The following is a 24,256-nucleotide window of genomic DNA, read 5'->3' on the forward strand; positions in this document are numbered from 1 at the left end:
TTCCACCAGAGAACTCCTAAACCTGATAAACAGCTTCGGTGAAGTAGCTGGATATAAAATTAACTCAAACAAGTCAATGGCCTTTCTCTACACAAAGTATACTACTTATATAGTCACCTACTCCCTTACTTTTTCTTTTGTCTTTTTCCCCCTTCCATGTTAGAAGATTGAGGGAAAAATATGTATGAATGAATGTATGTATGTATTTATGATGTATGTATATATGTATGTATGTAATGGCATATTGCTCTTTCATTTCACTGAAACATGGTAGTATAGTAAGTTTGGGAGTGGACATTTCCTGAAGCATGAAGTCTCTCTGTCTTACCTTATTTATCATAACATAGTCACAGGCTATGTAGCTTTTTTCCCCCTTATTGTTTTGAAGTCTGGAAAGTCTAACATAGGGTGGGCAGCAGATTCAGTTTCTGGTAAGGGCCAGTTTTTATGTTCAGGCAGCTGTTAAATCCTACTTTTATAAAAGTACCAATCCCATCTATCTATGAAGGTTTTCCCCTCAATACCCAATACATTCTCCCAAAGCTCCACCTTTTAATCACATTGTTTTCATCTGATACATTTCATACTTCAGTGTTCATATTGAATCCTTAATAGCGCCTCTGCCATGGTTTTATAGGACTGTTAAGGAACACCTGGGGACTTGAGCCATAGTTCATTATAGCTGAACCCTAGTGGACAAGACAGTAATGGCTTTATCAATCTTCCCATCTGTAAAATAAGATAGCTCCATAATTTGAATAGGAATATGTGCTTGCTATTTATTAGCGCTATTATAGATCTCAAGTCTATAATTTAAAATATAGGAAGCTTTATTTAGCTGCTCAAAGCAAACTTAATGTTTGCACTAAAAAAATGAAAAAGAAAAAAGGTATTATGCTATCCTTCCAACAGTCAGTCTAGAAAGAAGAAGACAGGCAACGGTTAATAGTGGTTGGAACTTGCAAATGAATCTGGGCTACTTATATACTGATGAAATTAAAGAGTAAATTTTATGTGACATTAGAGGTTAGATTACATTTCACTAAAGAGAATTATGTTATAAACTTATAAAGAAATATGTTATAAACAAACTAGCTAGGATTCTTCTATGATAATTATTTTTAATAAAAAAAGTACATCTTATGCAGAAAAATGGAAGAATTTATACCCATTGGGTCATTATTCCAACAGGGGTCAGGGAACACATTCAAAGACAGAGGATGGGAAACCTCATGAATATGGGGGACAGCTAGATATATGGATAACTGGATGGATAAAATAGTAAAGGGAAGATAAATATGTAGACATTTATAGATTAATAGATCTTCAAATTGGCTTAAAAATACTTTATTGCCCAGCTTTCTTGCCTTCCTATTTATAACTGAAAAAGAAACATGCTATATCAGAGTCCAGCACAGCGAACTACATATGACACCAAATCCTGTTCTCTTACCCACTTTAATGAGACGATGACTATAAAATGACCCCTGACATAAACTTGGAGTCCATATCGAACTCAACATTTTGAAAGTGGAATTAAAATTTTCTATTTTGCATACCTTTAGAATGCCTTTTATCGTATTATCTCACTGTTGGACTATTTCCATTTTAGTCTGTAATATTGATACTTTTGAACAGCTCCCATATTCTGTGCATGCTGAGTGAGGAAGAATGCTTCCCCCTGCTTGGCCTGCTCCAGCAAGTATGTGGAAAAGATCTGGCTGAATTGTTACAGATGATGGGTTTTGTTTTCTTCATGACAAACTCAAGTCCCCTTTATTTTGTTTCTAAATAAGGTACAGGCAGATTCCTAGATAATGGGGTATTTTTCTTGGGTTTTCTGAAGATGATTTATAGAGTTTTAGACATAATTTTAGCACTTTATATTACAGAATAATCTAGTTATTCCCCCCAGAATACCAGATTGAATTCTGCTCCTGTTTCTTATAGGTCCTATTTTAATTTTCTTAGATCTAAGAATAGAATGCATGAAAATTGCTTTTTTAATCTTATCAGAGATTGTGGGCTGTATTGGTCACTATTCTCTCTCAGAACAGAACTAAGAGAACGATCATATAAACCAAAAAGGGATATAGTAGGTTGGTTTGCACAATAGGGGATTTGTAGTCCAGCAGTGGCTGTCTATACATTGGAAAGGATTGAGACCTCAATAACTGCTTAGTCTATTAGGCTGACACTAGATGTCTGAGGTTGGATATGTCAGCACCCCCAAACTGGAGCTAAAGGTCTGGAAGTTTCCTGGAGAGCTACTGCTCTTTAATTCATATTTGAAATAAAAAGAAGCTGGGTACAAATGTCAGAGAAGTGTGGCCACCATAGTCAGAGCAACAGCAGGCTATGACTGTCTCTCACTGGCGAGACAGAAGCTGGGCAGGCAAAAGCAACATTGCTTTGTCTTTGAACTTCTTCGTTTCTGGGCACTGTGCACAGGTATCCTCACTCAGGAGACAAGTTTCCCTAACTTACTTTCCTGGACACACCCTGACATACCTTCCCAGAGGAGTGTCTATTAGATGATTCCAGATTCAATTACAACATGATTTCCAAACTTTAGACTTCATTTACTTCCATATTTTTACATATACACATTTTGTTCATATATTCACTTGGCTCAGATATACATTAAAATACTTAGAGCACTCAAAGAAACAGTACCTATATAGTAGTGTAAGCCATTTCTACATATTTGTTTACTCCTTTTCAATGGTTGATAAATAAAGCTCATAAAAATCTCAAAGCTGATTTAAATTTTAACTAAAAATTGTTTTTGCTTATGTCAAAGTTTCAAAGGGTACAGTGTATCAACACAGTATCTCTTTGTTCATAACTATAGTGCTAAGCAATAGCAGCTGGCCTCCTCTCTACTGATTAATTCCTGTGCATAATCCTACCACATCAATACAGGCATTAATCTATTAATCCTATAAAACTCATGAAATTTCTCAGTATGTATGTATGTGTGTATATATGTATAGGAAATAACTTTATTAACAGTTAATGAAAAAATACCTAAGAGGCATTTTAATGACTACTTTATGTGAGGAAAAGGTTTATTTCGAACATGCCTCTGGGGGAAAAAAATTAAAGGATATTAAAAACATGTATGGATTTTAATATAGAATTAAATCACTGTAAGTCACAATGCCGAGAGAGAAAACTAAGGTTTTAAGAGCGATCTTTCAGATACCAGTGAAGAGAACCTGTGCAGAGAAGGTCACCAGGAAAATATGGTCATGACACTGAGCTCAGATGGTGGGGACAGTGGGAAAACCTAGTCCATGGTGTCCCCAACCAATTATGTAAAGTAGAGCCTAGGAGGAGCTCTTCCCTTACCTCCCACGCCAGATGTAGTAACTAAGAGAGTGTGGAAATTCCTCTTCAGCCAGTACTCCCTCCCCACACCTGAAGCCTACCCCCAACCCAGGTCTCCCCTGGCTCCTTTCTTTCACTTTTGTTTCTGCTTCAGTATCTTTTAAGGTGTCATCATTCAAGTGCAAACCTGGATAGCACCTTCCCATTTGCTTCCACCTTTTCATGAACAGGCGCTGTTTCTTTTACTTAGAGCTCACTTCTCCAGCTGTCTGAACTCTAGCTACACTGCCCTAAGTGCAGCTAGCCTTAGGGCTTCCTGCTCCTCCCTCCTACTGACTGATCCTTCTGCCTGCAATCCAGCACCCGCTTCCATTTCTAATCTCTTCCTTTCCACTGCATTTCGAACTAAATTGTCCCCAGAGAAGCATTTCCTAAATTGTTTTGTATCCTCACACATTCCAGTTAAAATTCCTACTAACAATTCTTCTTCACATGGATTCCGCATTCCATCCAATAAAACAAAGGATGTGTAGAGATACGTTTTTAATAACTCTTTTTGCTGCTAGTAATTAAGACATTTAAACAAATAATCATGCTTTTCACTACTGTATTCACAGATCTTAACACAGTGGCACAGAAAATTTAAATCATGGGCAAAGGGTGACATTCAGTGGGAAGCTAAGGACTCAGGTAGAACGAGGTCTTATGATACAGTCCCTCCATCCATTAAATAATGCTCTGATAAGTGTAATGATTGAAGAGCAAATGTGAATATAGGTTAAATGAGCTATTGCTCAAATGATGTATTTACGTTATAAAAATGGTAGACACATTGATCGATAATAGATCGATGGCAGATGCAGACAGAGTAAATAAAAAACACATTTTCCTCCCTTAAAAAAAAGTAGCTTTGAGTATACATGTACATATGTAATTCATACTAGGCAGAAATTTTTACCAGACTAGACTCAGGAAGCTTGTCTTGGGAACCAATGCCCTAGAGAAAGTCTAGAGAAAGAAATAAAGCCTCTGTCAGTGGCCCAAGAATGGAAAAGAGGAAACGACCCAACCAATTAGCTTCTTAACTCAGGGCAGGGTTGTTGGTGACCAAGCCATATATTTAGTAGTCAACTTTGTCAAAGTGATAAATATCAGACAAAAATCAACCCAAACGAGCAAAGATTCATACATGCCCATGGGTTAAGAAGTCTCTGTCCAGGGTGTGCTGATATCAGTGCTTTGGTCTCATGCTGAAGCTGACCATTAGGGCAGCAGAAACATGTGGAGAAGGAGATGCTCAGCTTGTTCCCAATGGGAAGCCATAGCAGGATGTACCCTTCCTGAGCACACTTCCAGTGACTTCTTTCTGCTACCTCTACCTTACCTCATAGCTATATCACCTCCAAACTGTGCCACTAAGTTACATGTCCAGCACTGTGGCTCACATGTCTGTTCACAGTTCTCATTAGGTAGAAGCAGAAGCCTTACAAGTTGGATAGTAGTCAAGGCTCATCCCTGAGATCATGTCTCAAAAGCAAAATACTATTAATCCATGATGAAGTTAGAGTCTTGGGATCTAGTCCCCTTTCCCCAAAGTCCATCAGTTGCATTGAAACCTAAAACTCAGGAGTCTTTGGGGGCTATTGTATACTGATAAGGGCTAGATGCAGAGGAGAGTAATAAGGCAGAAAAATCATCTAGTAAGCAGAAGAAATACTTGTGTCTTTTCTGGAATTAGACATAGATTTTGCAGGAACTCAGTTTTTACCTATTTATACTGCTATCATGATTTGGCATTCCCAGTCCCTGTAGCTGAGTGACGTCTTTAACGCTGAACAGTGAAAAATTACTGTAGTATAGCTTGGTATAAAACTTTTCACAGATGGACAAAATATGTACAATGGAGCTGAGTAAACTCTAACTCACAGGAGAAGACAGAGTTATCACAGTATAGCTACTCTCTCAGTGTAGGCCAACTCACTAGACAAAGGTTTTCCTTCTTAACTATCAATGTTAGGGTCCGCATGCAAAAATAATGTTTTTGTTGTTGTTGTTCTTTGAGTTTTTATTTTTATTTATTTATTTTTTTGAGACACATTTGTCTGTGTAGTCCTGCTGTACTGGAATTCACTGTTAGACCATAGCTGGTCTGAAACTCAGAGATCCTACTGCCTCTGTATCCCAAGTGTTGGGATTAAAGGTGTGTGTGGCAATACCTGCTTTGCACTTTTTCTCTATGTTTTATCTATAGCATTCTGTCTTACCCAACCATAGTTATTATATATATGATATAATAACTATTATATATTATATCTGTGTATACTTCATATACATATGCATATATATACATACATATACAGTATTTCCTTAAAGTGCTCTTTCTCACTAAGAGTCTTCCTTAGCACTCCATCTCACCAAGTAACAGTAGACTAGTTTTTTAAGGTTTCACATTGCCTCTGATTATCCTTCCTCCTTTCCACAGATTTTTCTTTTACTGGTGCTATATTTCCATGATACATCATAAACATTTGTGTTATTATACTTGCATTGCTCAATTAATCTTTTCATGTACATCAATCACTCTTGTATGCAACCTTTTCTCCACTCATTGCTCTGGCCAGATACCTTACAACACACAAGGGAAGAAAGGTTTATTTTGACTTAGATTGGGAGTAGGCTCCATTATGGTGGGGAAGGAATGATGTTGGGCAGATGGTTTCATGGTGGTCGGGTCAAGCAAGCAGAAAGCAGAGAAAGCAGGTAGCAGGGCTGAGTTTTCAAACACTAATGCCTTCCCCAGCAACCCAATGCTCCTCAAGGAACATGTCCTAATGGCACTTCAGTGTTCCTAGACAAACCAAGTGTAGAGGACAGTGTGCTAAGGGTCATTTCACATTCAAACCTTAGCATAAGGATTCTAAGTAATAGAAGGTAAGGTGCTCAAAAGCAAATGAGCCACCTTTCATTTCTCAGGGATATATATACATATATATTATTCAGTATTAAGGCTCAATAACACAGAGGCAGAATAGTTCTAGGAAGTTTTAGTTAATTTAAAATTTTTTTCATATACCCCTTTTACCTCACAACTTTCACAGCTTTTAGTCTCGGTGTTCATGTGTATTGTGGGATTCTTTTCTCTTCATATATAAAGAGCTCTGGGTATACCTTTTCGTGTTTTCTATTTCTCTGTGTAGCCCCTGTGGTCCCAGAGCGTGCAGTGACCCTCTCCGTTCTGTTTCCCTAGTGCTAGGATTACAGGTGCACACTACCTCACTCGGGTTAAGCCAATACTTCTTGAAAGTTAACCATGGTTACTGTTTTGAAGATAACCCATGAGTGATTCAGTGGCCTCCATGACTGCATTGTAATCAGTACATATATAAACAACAGGATCATTCACCATCAGCTTTGGCTTAATAATCTTTTGTTTTAATGCTTCACAACTATATATGAGAAAACTAAATATTTACATATTCAAACTTTAATCCTTTTTTCATTTTACTCTCAAACTCAATGGCATAATAATATTGAACACTGTGCTTGTGCACAAATTAACAGGTATTTTAAATATAAACATTTAAAAGAAGTTTATATATACATATTACAATATACTTGGTGCACTCTATTTCTGTTTAATTTTATGTATTAATTTCTACAAAATACTGATTAATTATTAACTTTAACAATAACTTTCCCAGTAGCAGTACTTTAATGTCTTTTTATATAATTTAATATATATAATATATGTTTATATCATAAGTTAATATATGATAATTACATATATATATTTTACAATTTGAATATCAGCAATAGGGATTTTTCTTTTCTTAATTGTCAAGCTTATATTTTAATATATTTTATGTATTTTAATATATAATTAAGTATATATTATAATATATCCATATATTTTAATATATTATGTATATTTTTAAATATCCACATAAGTATATACATAAACACAGAAATTGTGATATATATATGTTTGAAATGTTTTATAAGTAGTATGCGTTTAGCAGTGTATCTTAAAGACTAATGTCAACAGTATTAATCTCCTTCATAAATTTAAACTGTTGACATTATACATTTATAATTGATTGGTTCTATCAAGTCACAACTTCTTTTGATTTCAGTCACAAGTTTAATTGGATGTCTTTGAATGTTTAATTTTTGACATCTGAGATTATTTCTTCTATTCAAAAGTAGAAGGTTTAGCATCAGTATTTTGTTCTATACAGTTCATGGGAGTGACATTCATTTTCATAACCTTACCAGTGCTTGCTATTATTACATTTCACTTTAGGTTTTTCCTCTGTGTGTGTGTGTGTGTGTGTGTGTGTGTGTGTGTGTATGAATGTGGTTGTAAATTATCTAGATGTTCCAATCACTCCAATTTAGTTGTTTAAGATTTGTTGTCATTTTGGTTTTGACTGTTTGGCCCTTTTGTGCACATGAAGCAGCCCTGGATGGACTCTGTCTCACTAACTGCTCTAATTAATTTGGGTCATCCTGAATAATCATTGGGCAATAGTTTATAAAGAGAAGATTTTTGTTTGTTTGATTGTTTATAATTTATACTGCCAGCTTTATATATCATAAGAGAATAAGAAAACTAATCCTTAAATAATGACATATATGTATATATATATATTTTTTCAAATAGTGAGGGGTATGTTATAGTTTAGAAAGATACATATAACATTCTCTTTGGGATGTGGAATCTGTAGAGAAAGATTTGCACTGTATTATTCTTTATGGTGAAAATGAGCCATAAAATTGTTTTAGAAATTGAAAATACTATTTAAATTTAATTCTACAAATTAAAAAAAAGAACATTATGAACCAGGAATTGGTAATTATTTACCTTTTAAGATATTTCTCACATCATTCTCTTTTTTAGATTTTTAAACTTCTATCTTTTATTAAAATTTTAGATAAAAATATATTTACATTACTTCCCCCTTCTTGGTTCCTACTCAAATCCCTCCCCTGTTCCCCCTCATGCCCTCTCAAATTGATGTTCTCTTTTTTATTATATACTATATAATATATACACACATATATATGTAATATATATACACAGACATGTGCATAAGCATGTACATACAAACTGCTAAGTCTCTTTGCTGTGGCTTGTGCATATATGATTAGGAATGAATTTCTGTATAAGACATGAAAATTGAAGGTTGACTTGATAAAGGAAAGGAAGGAAAGATGCAGACAGAGAGGGCAGGGGCTAGAGAAGGCAATAGGACATACGCAGTGTGCATGTAGACATGAGGGATAATGGACCAATCCTCCTGTTAGACAACTAACTAGGAAATGGGCCCTTGTTCTCCACAGGATCCCTCAACCCTGACCTTGCCCTTGAGTCCATTTGCTCTGTCTATAACTTTTAGGAGATGTGTGTTCTGTGACCAGCAGATCATCCCAGCATCTCTCTTGTCCTGGGCTTAGTGTCATGACCTGGTTCTAGTATGTGAAATTTCAATTGCACATGGTGCTGGCATTGCCCCATGATGACAACAGGTGATTCACATCATGGTCTTGGTCTGTCTCTATTGGCATCTCCCATCATTCTTAATGAATGAATTTATGTTCATGTTTTCTTGTCTCAAAGTTATTAAGCACATTCAGGAGAGCACAGAATATTGTCCTGAGTTCTTTTAACTTCTTTAGGTCGCTTATGTTTTTTTTTTTAAAGAATGTATTTAAAAATGTCAGCATGTTTCAGAAAGGGAGAACACAAGAAACTAGCGACTGGTGTGTTGGGAGAGAACTTAAATGTTTTGCAAAAGGATCATGACCATTTTGAAAGCAGGGGTTTTAGAGAGAGTACATTTCACAGATCTTAGAAACTGGTGAGTTTGCTTAGTATTCACCCAGTGAACTATGGGCTCATCCTGGCATGAAGGAAGTGTGGACAGCCTCTGAGAATATAGATTAGGAACCCACAAGCAGCTCTCATCAAACTCTAATCTAGAGAATGACAGAGAAAATAGTGGGACACACCTCAGGCTTAACAACCCAAATGACTAACTGAGGTGAGAAATAATCTTAAGAGGGAATTTTCCACAAAAAGCCCTTTACAGACAGAACTTTAAAGTGAGGCTTTGAAGAAAAGAGAGTTATCAGGAGTGCTCTGAGGTAACAGTAGCATTTAAGAACTGTTTCTTGCCTCAACAATTTTAAATTACAGACAAAAGAAATGTTGAAAGGAGACCAATGAAAATACTCACAGAAAACATTTGTTTTTGTTTTTCTCTTTCTATTTAAAAATAATAGCTGAAATCTGGAGAAACAGCTGCCAATATTGCCAGAGAGCTAGCAGAACAGACGAGAAATCATTTGAACGCTGGGGACATCACCTACTCAGTCCGTGCCATGGACCAGCTGGTTGGCCTCTTGGACGTCCAGCTCAGGAATTTGACACCAGGGGGAAAAGACAGCGCAGCCCGCAGCTTGAACAAGGTGAGAATCTCAGCTGTGTCTTTCAGTTAGCAGTGAACTCAGTGAGACAATCTTGTTTAGTTTTTCTCATTTCAACTTTCATTGTTCAAAATGAACCTATCCTTACATTCAATTGACTTTACTATCTCATTGGGATTACATTATGATCTTATTTGACTTTTAATATAGAGAAATATGTACCAGTCTCATCATATGCATTTTGTGTTTGCAATTCAACTTTTGCTAGTACTTTCTCATTTTTTTTTTTTACTGTTAAATTGTAGCAACATTAGTGTAGGTCCAGGCTACTGGTTATTGTTTCCTACAAAATCCTCTTTGAAAATAGTAGGCTGCTTAATGAGTGTTTAATCAGAAAGTGGGAATTTAGGAAACATTAATAAAAGTATACTAAAATCCATTAGATCCCTTCCCCCATTGGTTTTTATAATGAGAAAATTTAACCTAGTTAGTATTACCTTTAAGTACTGCTAGGACAAGAAATTAGATTTTAATACATGCTTCATTTTAGTTTTGAAATGACTCAGATTTTTGTCTCACAACCAATGAAATTCTGAGTGTTTAATTCCTGTAAATTTTAATTTTAAATACACAAATTTAAATATGTTGCATTTGAAGAAACATATTTTAGAATTTTTCATACTTTAATAAACATCTTACTTGCTAAATCTTATATAAATTAAAAACACAAAAGAAAAGCTGCATATTTAAAAGGAATATCATTTATATATGTAACTAAATATTAAATAGGTAGACTAACCTCTTGGTATTAAATAGCATCAAATGAAGACGTTCCCAAATGGTATAACAATTCTGTGACCTGGACTATTAAGGTAGTCTTTCCAACTTAAAAAAAATTAAAAAAACTAATCGACTAATGTTCTTCTAAGAAATTTATTTTTAAAACATTCCCTTTTGAGTAAAAAAGAAAAAAGAAAAAAAAAGAACAATAAAGACGGAGATTTGTCTTTTACTAACTGTGATCCTGTCTTGATAGGGAAAGGTCGTCACTCATTAAAACTGAGAAATGTTTTTATATAATAACCATTCAAAATTAAAATGCCAGATATCTTAACTGAGATAGCTCTTGCTGGAAATTCATCTTTCCTAATAAGATACAGTTTTAGTCTTTGTTTTTATATATAATGTATTAGATTCTTTGTCATGCTGAGCAAGAAGAAGGTTGGTTTTATTTTGTTGTTTGATTGTTTGTTTTTTGGCTTTTTTTTCTTGTCATTGTTTCTTTTTTTTACTTTTATCCTGATAGAATCACAACTAGCCCCTGATCGGATAATCAACAGCTGCCTATATGGTCTGGCATGCTGTGACTTTAATATGATGTGACCGTAGTTGACTTGATGCTACTAATGAATATGGCTGCCAGCTATTCTTATCATAATGGGATGGGAGTACTGATTTTTATTAATGTTTCATATCCATAACATGATTTGTTGTTGCAATATTTTGTAACTTTATTTTAAAAGCGATGTTGATGTCTGGGGCTATCAGGTAAACCTGGCAATTAATGTCACATTCTAACTGGCTACAGCTAATCACCTTGCCTAAGCTGAATATCAGATAACGACATAATGGGCAAATTTCCATTCCTGAGGCTTCTTAATGCTCTCTTTTGTTTCCCATTTGGCTCTCCTCAATTGTTTATATAATGCAGTTTGTCATATGTTAATTTGCATGAAGGGCTAGGGAGATGGGAGGGCAAAGGTTACTCACGTGCTTGCTGGCTTGCTCTCATTTCCTGGGGTTCCTATTTTCCCTGAGGCCCAGAATAGCCCATCAGATTTACAAAGTCAACTAGGTACCAATCAATTGCACCCACATTGAAATTCTGGAGAGCTCAGAGCCCTACATTACTGGGATGGGAGTCATTGATCTGAATGACAGCCTGGCTCTCATTTCTGAGTTCATTCTTCAGCAGTTACTGCCCCCACATTGAAGAAAGAATGAGTTAGAGTTGGGACAGTAGTAGCTAGTTACTCCAAAAGTGTCAGAGTAACTGCTCCCTAAAACTGAATTCGATTTTGCAATTCAAGGCCAATAACCAAGGGAACCGAATAACACCGGGGGGAGGGGAGGAAGATGAACCCCCACAGTCTGATTTATAAAAATTTGGGTCACTCATTTAAACAGCATGAATGAAGGGTTATTGATTATTCGTTTGAGCATCAGGAGAAAATATCTGTGCCTGAATACAAACTCGTGTCAACAACAAAAATACAGATTAAATCAAGCTTCTTACCCCACTCGTTTCTGAAATGTTTTCTATTTTGGCCAAGACTGTCAAACACAGTTCTGTAAGAAATAAACTCAGTAGCAAGTCAGGAAATGGATCCCACTCCATTTAATCTGAAGTTGTCTGACTTTTGGTATGCGTCCCCTAGGCTTAAATAGTCACAATGAATGGGCATTTCTATCTTCCTTATAATAGACTTTTTGAAGGTAAGAATGAACACTTATTATGAGCACATGTCAACCATCTAAGTAGACTGTCTTGAAAACCACGCAGAATCTCTTTTTTAATATAATGGGTTCCAAACTTTTTGCATAATTCACTTAACATCTTCTGTCTCCACTAGTGGCTCATGAATAAATAACTAACTGGATGTGACCTGGACCATTTCACACGAATGTGTATTGATTTGTACTAATTTCTACTAAATGTATTCAAAGGTTTCTTCCTTTTCAACAGCTTCCCACCGTCTGTTGTTTAGGTGGGCTGTTCTAAATAAAAGGGGGTGGGGTTTGGCCACTGTTGGGGTTGCTGCATAGCCTTCATTTTCTTCTACAAAAGTAGTGAATCAAAAAGTAAGGTGTTTATGTAGATGTTTTCTTTTTATTTTTCTTCTGTCACTAACTTGTTTTTTCTATTCTGTGTTTAATCTGCTGTCTTAATGGATTCAGCTTCAGAAAAGAGAGCGCTCTTGCAGAGCCTATGTCCAGGTACTTTCTGTGTTTTTATAAATGTGTAAAGTTGTTGAATTGTCTCTGTTGGTGATCGCACGTATGGGCATCTGAGGAAAAACAAATGATAATGTACCATATTGAGGTAAAGGAGCTTCAGGGAGTAGATGCAGGGTGGGGATGGAAAGAATGAGTCTGTGGTAAAAAGAAAGATGATGGTTCCACATTCTGTCAGGCCTGAGGAACACAGACTAGAGTGAAAGGAAGGCTCAGCCTGAGCATGAGCATTGTCACCCCAGAGCTGTGTTTGGTGTAGCACTAAGTCTCTTTTCCTTCACAGTCACCTGATAGATTTGACTTATGGTAGACTGTCAGTTCATTCATGATTATCAATCAGAATCATCAAAGGCAAGAATCAATATAGGATCTTTGAAATAATCTTAGTTCTGTTCCAAGAGAGTACTCAAGATTCCAGACAGGGTTGTGATTGGGTTCCTCTTTTAGGCAAAATTCGTTTCCAGACAAGATGAGTTGTTTTAGTGTGAAAGAGAACAATACTCAAACAAGCTGACTGTCTTCATGGGCTTTGGTTTACCTGTTTTGTGTGGGACGGTGGGAAGGCTTTGTTTTGATTTTTAAATCTATCTATCTATCTATCTATCTATCTATCTATCTATCTATCTATCTATCATCTATCTATCTATCTATCTATCTATCTATCTATCTATCTATCTATCTATCTATCTTTCAAACAGAGTTTCTATTTGTAACAGCCCTGGCTGCTTTGAAACTCTCTTTGTAATCAGGCTGGAGTCAACCTCTCAGAGATTTGCCTGCCTCTGCCTCCAGAGTTCTGGGATTTAAGTAGTGCATCACCAAACCTGGCATTATTGTTTTTGTTGTTGTTCTTATTTGTTTTGTTTTATTTTATTTTCTCTCTCTTTTTTTTCTTAAGACAAAGTGGAGATCTGTAACCTATGCCTGTTAACTTGATGTTTTCTGAATGCAAATCATCGTGTTCTATATAAGCAAATCCATTTATGTTTAGAAAAAAAATGGCCTCAGGAGCCATGTTAGTATTTGTGAAGACTGGCTGTACAAAGTCAAAACATTAACGGTTTGTTCACCATTACATATAATATGGGAACTTAGACTTTGCCTCCCCAGACTCTTAAGAGTTTTGGTTGATGTAAATATTAGATACCAGTTTGTCTATCTGTATTTTTCCAATGACCTGAATATTGACTTCTACTATTTTTTGTGGTAATAAATAAATCGATTAATAAATAGAAAGCCACTTTGCTAAAATCATATGAAAAGAAACTAGAGGACCTGGGCAGAGAATCGTTCATGTTATGAAAAGCACAGCATAGTCATTGTGATGAGTGAACAACTGTCTCTGTTTAGTCAGACAGCTGTTCGTTTAATTTGATTACCGTTATTTTTTCCTGACCCATTTCAAAAACACAAGAAATCCATCATTTCCTCAAGAGTGTTAACAAGCAATACAGAGTAGTCTCTGCCCTAGGATTTTAGCATCCAGTAGATAATATTGATGGGTTCAATTCTATTCATCTTTCTATAGTTAGTATCATATGGGGGAGATAAAGAACTTGCCTTGACAGGATATGGTATTTCTCTTGTTTTCTCAGGCACTCAAGGGGCCTTGGAAGTGTTAAATTTCAGACATACAGACTTATCTAGCAGTTTTTCATCTGTAGGGCAGGGAGAGATTTTTTTCCCTTACCTATCTCTCTAGTCTAATGGCCAGGGACCTTTTAGCAAAAATTTGACAGTGTAACAAGAGATATGGCAGAGTAATTTATTAAATATAAGCTCTAAGTGATGTGGAAACTGTTGACAAAGACAACCCAGGGAAACGCATGTATTTTTCTGCTTGGGCATGATGAGGAGAGGGTTAAGTCTGGGTCAGCTGAGGATAAGTGTGCCTGGACCAAGCAATGTGATGTAACCTCAGTAAACTGAGGCAAACACAGAAAGCCATGTTCAGATTTCTGACATCTCTGGGCCTATGGCTCTCTTTGGAGATGAGATTTGAGATTTCTTTCAAAATGAAGACCTATAATTTGCTTCAGGACAAGGTCGTGGAGATTTTTTTCCTCCAATTTTGTGACCTGCTTCCTTGAAAAAAGATTGGTGGGAAAAGTGTGAGTAGGTTTTTGTGTCTGGTGATGTCTCAAACGTCATGATGCCATATTATGAGGCAAACTATTCTGATCCCTGGTCTTATTTTTTAAAAAGAAAAAACAGAATAGAAATAAATAGTATTCCGGTCTTATGAGGTGCATTGTGAGACTGAAGGCATCAGCATGGGGAACATAAGAGCACTTGGTGAGAATTGTTTAAAAGAAAACAAAAACTAATTTGAGCACTGAAGATTATGGGGATTAGTTTTGTATTTACATTTATTTTATGAAATGATTAATATTTCTGATTTAGAAAATGTTAGGGCTTATTTTAAGATTTTAGAAAAATATCCTTGGTGGACACATAGCATGATGGGTAGAGGAAAGACCCCCATTGCAGAAAGGTGGGAAGTATGTTGCAGCCTTGCCAGGATTCTTTCCAGTAGTAAACTATGCTATCCTTTTAATGGGGCTTTTGGGATAATTAGCTTTCTGGTATTTAAATCTATGAAACACATGGTCATTCAAACATGAATCTCCAATGGAAAATTAATAGCACAGTTTATTCCACGGCTGATTTCCTGGTGTTATAATTGACTAACTGTGAATAAATGTTTCAGCTATTGACTAAATTTCTGATGAGACACAATACAAACAGAAACTACTGGTGGTGCGGAAATGCTCTGCTCAATAATACAAGATGCTCCTTCTGATCTTGTTGATGTACAGTGCAAGTCCACGACATTCAACAGTCAAATGCTGTACAAAACATCTGTGACATACTCATGAGGAAGAGTTTTAACTTACCCATTGTTTCTATGTTCAGGTCATTCTTGGGGCATCAATGAAACAGGCTCCTTATGCACTTGAAAGGCCTTTGGCATTCAGTCTGACATGATTGTTTACCACTCTAGATTCCTATAAAACGTGGCCTTCCCATATACATATGAAAACATTCTTTCAGGGACAAGTTTTACTACCTGAATCCATTGAACTCTCAGTTCATTCTTTTAAGAGCAGGAGTATCTTTTATGAATTATAAAAATCCATCTTTTATGGTTTCTTGTTTCATTGTGTCTTAGCTAGGGTTTTATTGCTGTGAAGAGATACCATGACCATAGCAACTCTTATAAAAAAAGAAAACCCTTAATTACAGTTTAGAGGTAATTCCCTTGTCTTCCTGCTCAGAATTATGGTGGTATGCAGGAAGACATGGTGCTGGAACTGAGTCATCTAGATCAGCAGACATCAGGAAGAGAGAGTAAACTGCTAGGCCTAGCTTGAGCTTCTGAAATCTCAAAGCCCCCTCAGCAGTGACACATTCCTCCAGTAAGCCACACCTACTCCAAGGCCACACCTACTCCAACAAGGCCTCAGCTCTTAAGAGTGGCACTTTCTATGAGTCTGTGGGGACATTTTCATTCAAGCCACCACACCTAGCTTTTATTCTATGCAGAACCAAAAGCACAATAAAATCATATCTACCAACTACTGATTATAATTGTATGTGAACAATTCAAACAGGGATGAGTTTTAAAATAACACATATATTCTCAGAAATAGTCAATTTGTATTCTAAGATTTTAAAAACATGAGTCCAATACAATTTACTTTATTTACTTATGACTTGTTATAATAAATATTTATCACTTATTGAAAAATAAAAATTGATATTTAGCCCAGTATAAAAGGACATTCATTTGTCTTTTATATATTTGTATATTAACTTTTTGAAGCCTGGCTTGGTAATGCAGCCCTGTTCTTTAGGGGTTTTAAGTAAGAGCATAGCCTGGCCCCAGAGTGACTTCAATATCAACTTGAACAATATTTAGTGAGACATTGTCTCAAGATAGTAAGTAAAAATATAGCCATAAATGGAGCATTGTTTTTATTTGTGAAGAGAATTTTGGATTTTATAATGGGAGATAAGACTCTTATAGGAATGTAATAAGACCACTACTATAATGTAGCGTTAGCAAAAGGGGACTTAGAGCTAAGGGGATATGACTGAAAGAAAAGGAGATGAAAAGGCTGGCTAAGGTCACAGAGCTAATACTGTCAGCATCAGTACTGCTCTCCTGATGTGCATCTTGTCGTTCCCCCCTCTAATGGTGAAAAATAACAATGGACATTTGGGGCAGAGAGATGGCTTAGAGCTTATGAACAGAGAACCTGGGTTTGGTTCCTAGTACATACAAGGCAGGTCACAACTACCTGCAACTCTAGTATGACAGGATCCAGTGCCCTCTTCTGAACTACTCAAATATTGCATGCTTGTGACACACAGACATGCACGCAGACAAAACTCATAACAAAAAATAAAAAACCAAATGCAATTTTAAAAGAACATCTATTCGGCCACCTACGGGGATATTGTTCTGCAGAATGCTAAGTATTTTGTATTAATTATTTATATTTTACCTAGGGACAGGATGTAAAAAACAGGATGGTCTCCATCTGAACTCTTCCTATCTTACTTGCATGCATGCTGAAATCACAGGCAAGAAAGAAATTTTCATACATTATTATTCAATATTTATAGGAACTTTCTGTTATAACTCTTACATTTCATTATGTTCAGGATTAAAGTGGAGGCCCACAAAGTGTTAATTGATTTCCATAGATCACACAGTAATAACTGAAGAGACCGGGAAATCTGAAGCTTATTTGAAAGCTTAAGTACAGTTCATTTACTCTGACAGCCCTGAAAGCTGACTTGCCTAATTACTAGATAGTAGGAAGCAAGATCTGTCATTTGTCTTATATTTATTTTTGTGTGTATGCTATTTTCTAGAAATGGAAAAGACTAAAGCAATTACTATTCTCTCTCTCTCTCTCTCTCTCTCTCTCTCACACACACACACACACACACACACAGGCACGTGTTTCTATACATACACACCTATACATGCAGATACACAAAAAATGCATCTATGTTCATTGGCCTTGTAATCATTACTTTGTACTGTTATATTAAGAAACAGATTTTGATTTTCAGGTCCTTTTATTTTCAAAGGATACTCTGATTGAAAAGTAAAAATTTAAGAACAGAAAGAGCTGTTAAAGGGGCTATCAGACTATTTTCCAGAGTGATGTCCTACATTGCGTTTTATTGGTTTTTCCAAAAATCTATCAGGTTTCCTATATCACCCAACTTCTCAACATTTGTACTTTGCTCTCTTCCCGATGCACACACACTGGAACGTGTGAACTCAGTAGATTCAGGACTCTCTATTCATGGGTCAGATGAGGTAACATTTAGAAATGTGATCCATGAACCAGCAAAGGACCCTGTGCTTCCAATCAGGTTGGTTTTTAATAGGAATTGAGAAATAGGGTATAAATATATACATATGAACAAACTGCTTAAGAACAAGTGTTCTTATGTCTTATAAATGTACACATAATGTACATCTTTTCAACTTTAAATTTCTATTCATCAATTAATAATATTTGTTAACAACACTGTTCTTTTCTTCAGAAAGAACTATTAAGAATTACTAGTGTTCTTTTTTCCTGCTTTAAAATTGAAACCTTTTCTTAGTTAATAAATATACCTTGTACCTTTTCGTCATTGTTCCTCCAGCCTCAGAGGAAATATGTTCTCTCTAAAGTCTGTAACCCTGCTTTGCTTAAAGAGCAATATACATGCTCCTCATAGAGATTTCAGCCTCTTGCAAGGTCCAGTATTATACCAATGCAAGTTGCTGAATCCTTCAGTCTGAGGAGGAAGGACTGAGTAGTGTGAGCAAGCAGGAATTCACACTTACTTTGATGAATGTATGTTTTCTGGATGCTGAGATAATAATTCAGATTTTTATCATTTAGAAAAGTGGGAAAAAGAATGTGCCTAAAGATGGAAGAGCCAGAGAACGAACATGTGAAACAGAAAGTTTTTAGGTACAGCAACTGAAAGGGTGACATCATTATTTATTGACATGCTCTATTTGTGACTAGCTTTAGAAGAATGGGTGGAGAGCCTGCCATGAGGCATGTTAAATTTTGAATTAAATAGATATGGAAAATATATCGATATAGTAATAATACATTGTAAATATACAGCTAAATACACAAGCTTGGAATTGAGTTTGAGGAGATTATCATTTTGCACTGTTAGTACATACTGGCATTAAAGCCACTGTACTAGATGAGTTCAATTTTACTAGACTTTTAAAGGCCAAAGCCTGGGTTTTGGTAATACTAGCAGCTAGACTTGGGCGTGCTTCCTCAGTATTCCAAATAAGCCAATTTATAGCTAAAAGGACTGATGGATTTACTTATAGTGGCCACATTTGAATGAGGAACAATTCAAGGCCTCCTGTGACCATCAAATCCATTTGCTTCACTTTGAATTTTGGGATGAAATAAAGTGTTAGAACCATGGACAACTAAACAGTCCCTGTTAGGTGTATTCCCACCCATCACTCACCCATCACTGACCCTGCCCCAATCCTTACTGCAAGGTGACCTAATAAGTTCTCAGAACTACATGAAATCTCTTTCTATTGGCTCACACTTGGGTTTTAACTTTCCCTCACCTGACACTGGATTCTTGAGGAACTTTTAATTTTGTAGGGTCTTCAATAATCTGATAGTCTAAGTGTTTCTCTTTAGAATATCATTTTCCCCTGCCAGAAGAGGTGCCTGGGGGAGGGGTATAGAAAAAAAAAAGCATCAGGTGTTGAATCCCAGCTCTGTATAATACAAAGACATCATGGAGTAGAAGAAACTCCAGCAGTAGCTACTAAAGAGTAGTCTTAAGGGCAAGAGAGTACAGTCCAGAGCAACAGAGCCTGCTATCTTGAACTCACCCCAAGTTCTTTGTATTTTAATTCATCTTCATTTTTTTTTATTTATGATGTCTGTATGAGCATGAACATATTAGTTCAGGTTCCCTTGGAAGCTATAGGCATTGAATTTCCGGAGCTAGTGTTACAGGTGGCTGTGCATCCCCTTGATATGGGGACTGAGGGCAGAGCTTGAGTCCTCTGTAAGTGAGGTAAGCTCCATTAGGTGCTAAGCCAACTCTATAGCCACACCCCAAGAAAGAAGTGATGCTCCGAACTGCCTCACCTGCTCAAAAATCAGGACCTAAAGTTTTAAGCATAAAAGGGATCCCAATGTCTGATGGATGTGAAGAATTGCACACAGAGCCTAGAAATCTATACCTTGGTTAAAAAAAAAATATATATGAAGACTTTTTACCCATGCTTTTCATTTTTTTGTGTCCCTAAAGCAGGCTCTCTGTGAACCAAAGTTGCTACTTGCACCTTTGACAAAGTGCAAATTGAATTATGCCAGTTTTACTTGGGTGCCTTCGGTGCACGAGACAAGAAGCAGTCTATGTTCCATTTATATTGCTAGGAAGAAATTAATGAGTATTTTCAAGTTCCTTGTTTGGTCACTTAATTGGCTGTGTGACAAAATGCTCCGTGGTGCATGTCAAACAACTTTCTTAGCCCTCTAATGATTTGTGCTTTGCCCAACTTGTGATACTATCCTGTGTGGCCTGTCAGGCTGCATATCCTTGTTAAAGTGACTAGAATAAATTGGCTAGCAGTGTGCATACAACGTAGTATATTAACCACAGCAACAGGGAGTACTTTTAGCTGTTTCTTTCAGTGGATGTCCTTGTTTGCCCATAAGCATCAAAACCAACGCAAACTCTCATTTACTATAATTAAAAGGACATCTGAAAGTAGTTTGAATCACAGCAGGTTCTTGTGGTTTCCTAACCCTTTGTGGAAGCCCTGTGAACTTAATATATTTCACAGCTTGATGAATCTGCACGTGGTTTGTTTCAGGAAGAGAAAAAAATATATAAATCCGTACCCTGTATGTTTCTGTTGACCTAAACCTATTGTTAAGAGACTTGGGATTAAAGTAAGTTTCTTCTATCTATAAAACTAGAGTAGTTCTCTCTATGTAAGGAATAGTTATTAGAATCCCTTCTGATACATAGAGACACTAACTGCTGCTCCAAAGCAATTGTTGAATCAAAAGACAGTAAAATGATGTGTAATAAGAGTAGAGTACTTCCTCCAGGTGTTATTTAAGAGTTTAAACAGACCAATTCATACTCTCAAAGACCTCCAAAAGGCAATGACAGGTGTTGATGGGAATCCTGTTTTGACACAGACAGAAAGTCATTCTGGGAATCTCTGAAAATTGCCCTGGTGGGCGTCTGTGACCTGGTAGAGATGGCTGCCTTATGAAAAGCCATCTCTGCCTCTTCTTTTTGTACATTTCCTACAGAGAGGCACATGTTCCAGCTGCTATCTGTATAGAAATGGGTCATGAGTGTTCCAAAGAGTAATTCTAATAAAGATACATGGAAGCACCACTGTGTTTCCAAGTAGAATGTTTGTATCTCAAACAAAATTAAAAAAAAAATATTTTCCACTTCCCTTCACCAACTTGTATTCTCTTCACTCATTTTTTTGTATCAAAGCCCAAGTCATTATTCAGTTGTCAAGGTTTTATTTAAACCCCGTTCTGCACCACCTTGCCTTCTGAATATACATTTACCTTTGGGAAAATTTAAATGCATATAACATAAAGAGATACCATTTGTGTGCAAAACAAGAGACTTCACATCCATTTTACTTTGTGATTTTTAAAAATGCTTTATGATTACATAGTTAACCAGAAGGAAAAAAGTTATAAAAATAGCATTACAGATTGAAGATCCTACCTTTAGAAACTGTCATTGGCTATTCTGGTATGGGTCAGAAAAGTGTTGGAAGTCCTAAAGTACGATTTTCAATAAAGTATCTGCCTGATGGCTTGGAACCAAACAAATAAATCATTAGGACCGCTCCCAACAGAGTTATAATTTTTTAAATTTCCTTTATCTAATGCATAAATTTTGTACAATAACAGACAAAAGTACAGCAACTTAAACAAACCACAGCCTCTTCTCATACTGACGTCAGGATAGGAAATACAGAATCTCCTTTAGATGTGCTTTTAAGGTTTTCCATAGTTTGACCCTATTGTCAACATGGCCTTCACGCCTGAACTTGCAAAGGTGCCTACATTTGTTCCAACCATATCATACCATCATGCAACTCTTCAACAGGAAGCAGAAAATAAGGGACTGCTATTTTTATCCCTTCCAAAAGTCTCCTCACTCAACGGCCTCTAATCAGACTGCAAGGGCTGTTCTGTTCCTAGAGTGAAACTCTATATTGAAATGACATGATATTAAGCAGGGTATGGTACCCAGTGCTTGTCTAATAACATTGGGGATCCTAGGGAGAGTCATTTTCATATACCAGTGCTAGGGACCTTTTCCAGAATGTACAAAGTTTCTGGGTTAAACCTCTGCATCACAAACATGCACATACGCATATGCATACGTACACACACACACACACACACACACATACATATATACTTGTACATATATATATATATATATATATATATATATATATATATATATATATATATATATATATATATATATATATATATATATATATATATATATATATATATACACTTACACATATACATACACTTGACAAAGAAAAGAAGCATATTTTTTGGTATAAATATATACAAGTGTGAACATTGTCAAAACTGATATTTTGAACAGGCTGCATTCTAAAACTGGACTTTTAGTTCTCACAAATTTCTATATTTTCATTATGTGTTGCTTTTAAACAATATACCATTTTTTTTTGCAATATTTTAGACTCACGGATTATTTGGCCAGGTAATGCAGAATCCCTCCTTACTGAGCCCTGATAGCAAGATTTTTTTCTTTCCTTTCATGAACATCTTTCATTAGTATAGGATAAATCAGATGATGTGGCATGCCCTACAGTTCATAGTTCCCTTTCATACTAGTTTAATTTTTACTTATGTCTGGTGTGTGTGTGTGTGTGCGCGCGCGCGCGCGCATGCGAATTGGGGAGGCAATAAAAACACTTTATTGTATTTAGGGCTGTGAAAGTTCCTCCAACATTTCCGCCAGCATTCCTTCTGAAATGCAGAAGCGTATGCTCCTTTGAAAGAAATAATTCATCTATTTCATTTGAGAACAGCCTGACTGTGCTTTCTTTGTTCCCTCAACTCGGCAACCTTAGAGCCTTTGCACCCATGAGCTGTTCCAGGACAGGATTCCAAAGGAAAGGCAGGAGTACACTCTGTTAAAGCTCACATCCTATTTCAACAGCTGGAGTTTGGAAATGAATAGTGCTATCAGCCAATCAGGGTAGCCCAGTGATGACAGACATGCTACCTGGGAGAATAAGAAACAGTCATGACCTGGTAAGGAGTGTTGTAGAACAAAGAAGATCTTCTAGGGTGGTGGGAATGAAGCTTGGTCCTGACCTGCTGAAATAAGCCATGTGCCCAGGTTGAGAAGACATTCCAAGGTACTGAGAGAAAAGCTAGCCAAGTGAGGATTGCTGGAGAATTAAGAAAATACAAAGGCCAACATAGTCATAGCCAACAGGTTGAAGGATCGATCGTACAATAATAGGCAGGCAATGGAAAGTGTTTGGATTTGAACACCATTTAAAAGTGTTTGCCAAGATCATGATACTGTACTTTTACAGTGTGAATTTGGCTGTAAATTCTATTTTCCACAGATATCCATACAATGTCATCAAATTGCCTTACAAACATCGGAATTCTTCCATTACTCCATTTGCTCCACTATTCATTTTTTTCTTACTCTTTACTTTGTTGTTTGAGAATTTTCTACAATGTATGTAATCATCCTCTTTCCTCCTTCAGCTCCCCCAGACCCCCACACACCCTTTCCTACACACCGAGCTTTGTATCCTCTCTGCCCATCAAGTTCCCTTTCTGCTGTTTACACACTCCTGCCTGTGTGGCCTTCCACTTGAGCCCAGTTAACCTACTAGGAAGCACAGCCTTCAGGAAAACTGGTTCTTCTTCTCTCTCTGTAGCTTTCAAATTCCAGCAGCTCCCACACTCCTTCTTCCCAAGGCTCAGATATCATTTATGAAAAGGGAGCTGGGGAGGATGATAAGAATTAACTGCAAACAGAGGCTGCCAGACACAGAGGATAGTTGCACATATGAACTTATGACCCATAGTATACACAAGACACATGTAAGGTCAAGCTTGATCAAATCCCAACATGGAGAGAGGAGAGGAACATGACATCCCACTACTAAGTGAGTCATGTTTTAAAATGCGTATCTGATCTTAAGCCTACTTAAAGACTGTCTACTGATCTCATTTGCCATTTACAAAAGAATATTCTACTTTTGCATTATCTTGTCCTGTGTCTGACTTCTCTTGCCAACTGCCCATACTTTTAAATGGCTCCCCCTGTAGCTTTGTATCATGTCTTTCCAATGCACCCAGCTATTGGAGTTCAGATCGCTGAGGTTTTATTGTCACAA

General features: G+C 36.5%; 1 protein-coding gene across 23 annotated transcripts in view; it reads left to right on the forward strand.

Moving 5' to 3' along the window:
* The window catches only part of Adgrl3 (adhesion G protein-coupled receptor L3), a 762,557-nt gene that overhangs the window by 595,830 nt on the left and 142,471 nt on the right, over positions 1-24,256 (forward strand). For 20 of the 23 annotated variants that reach the window (XM_029477382.1, XM_029477362.1, XM_029477367.1 and 17 more), the window contains 2 exons: positions 9,619-9,804; positions 12,721-12,759. In XM_029477382.1, coding sequence (XP_029333242.1) covers positions 9,619-9,804; positions 12,721-12,759 — 225 coding nt within the window. The remainder of the gene's footprint in view (positions 1-9,618; positions 9,805-12,720; positions 12,760-24,256) is intronic. The other 3 variants (XM_029477372.1, XM_029477370.1, XM_029477374.1) reach the window with 1 other exon arrangement.

This window comes from Mus caroli, chromosome 5 (assembly GCF_900094665.2).
Source record: "Mus caroli chromosome 5, CAROLI_EIJ_v1.1, whole genome shotgun sequence".
Taxonomy (NCBI): domain Eukaryota; kingdom Metazoa; phylum Chordata; class Mammalia; order Rodentia; family Muridae; genus Mus; species Mus caroli.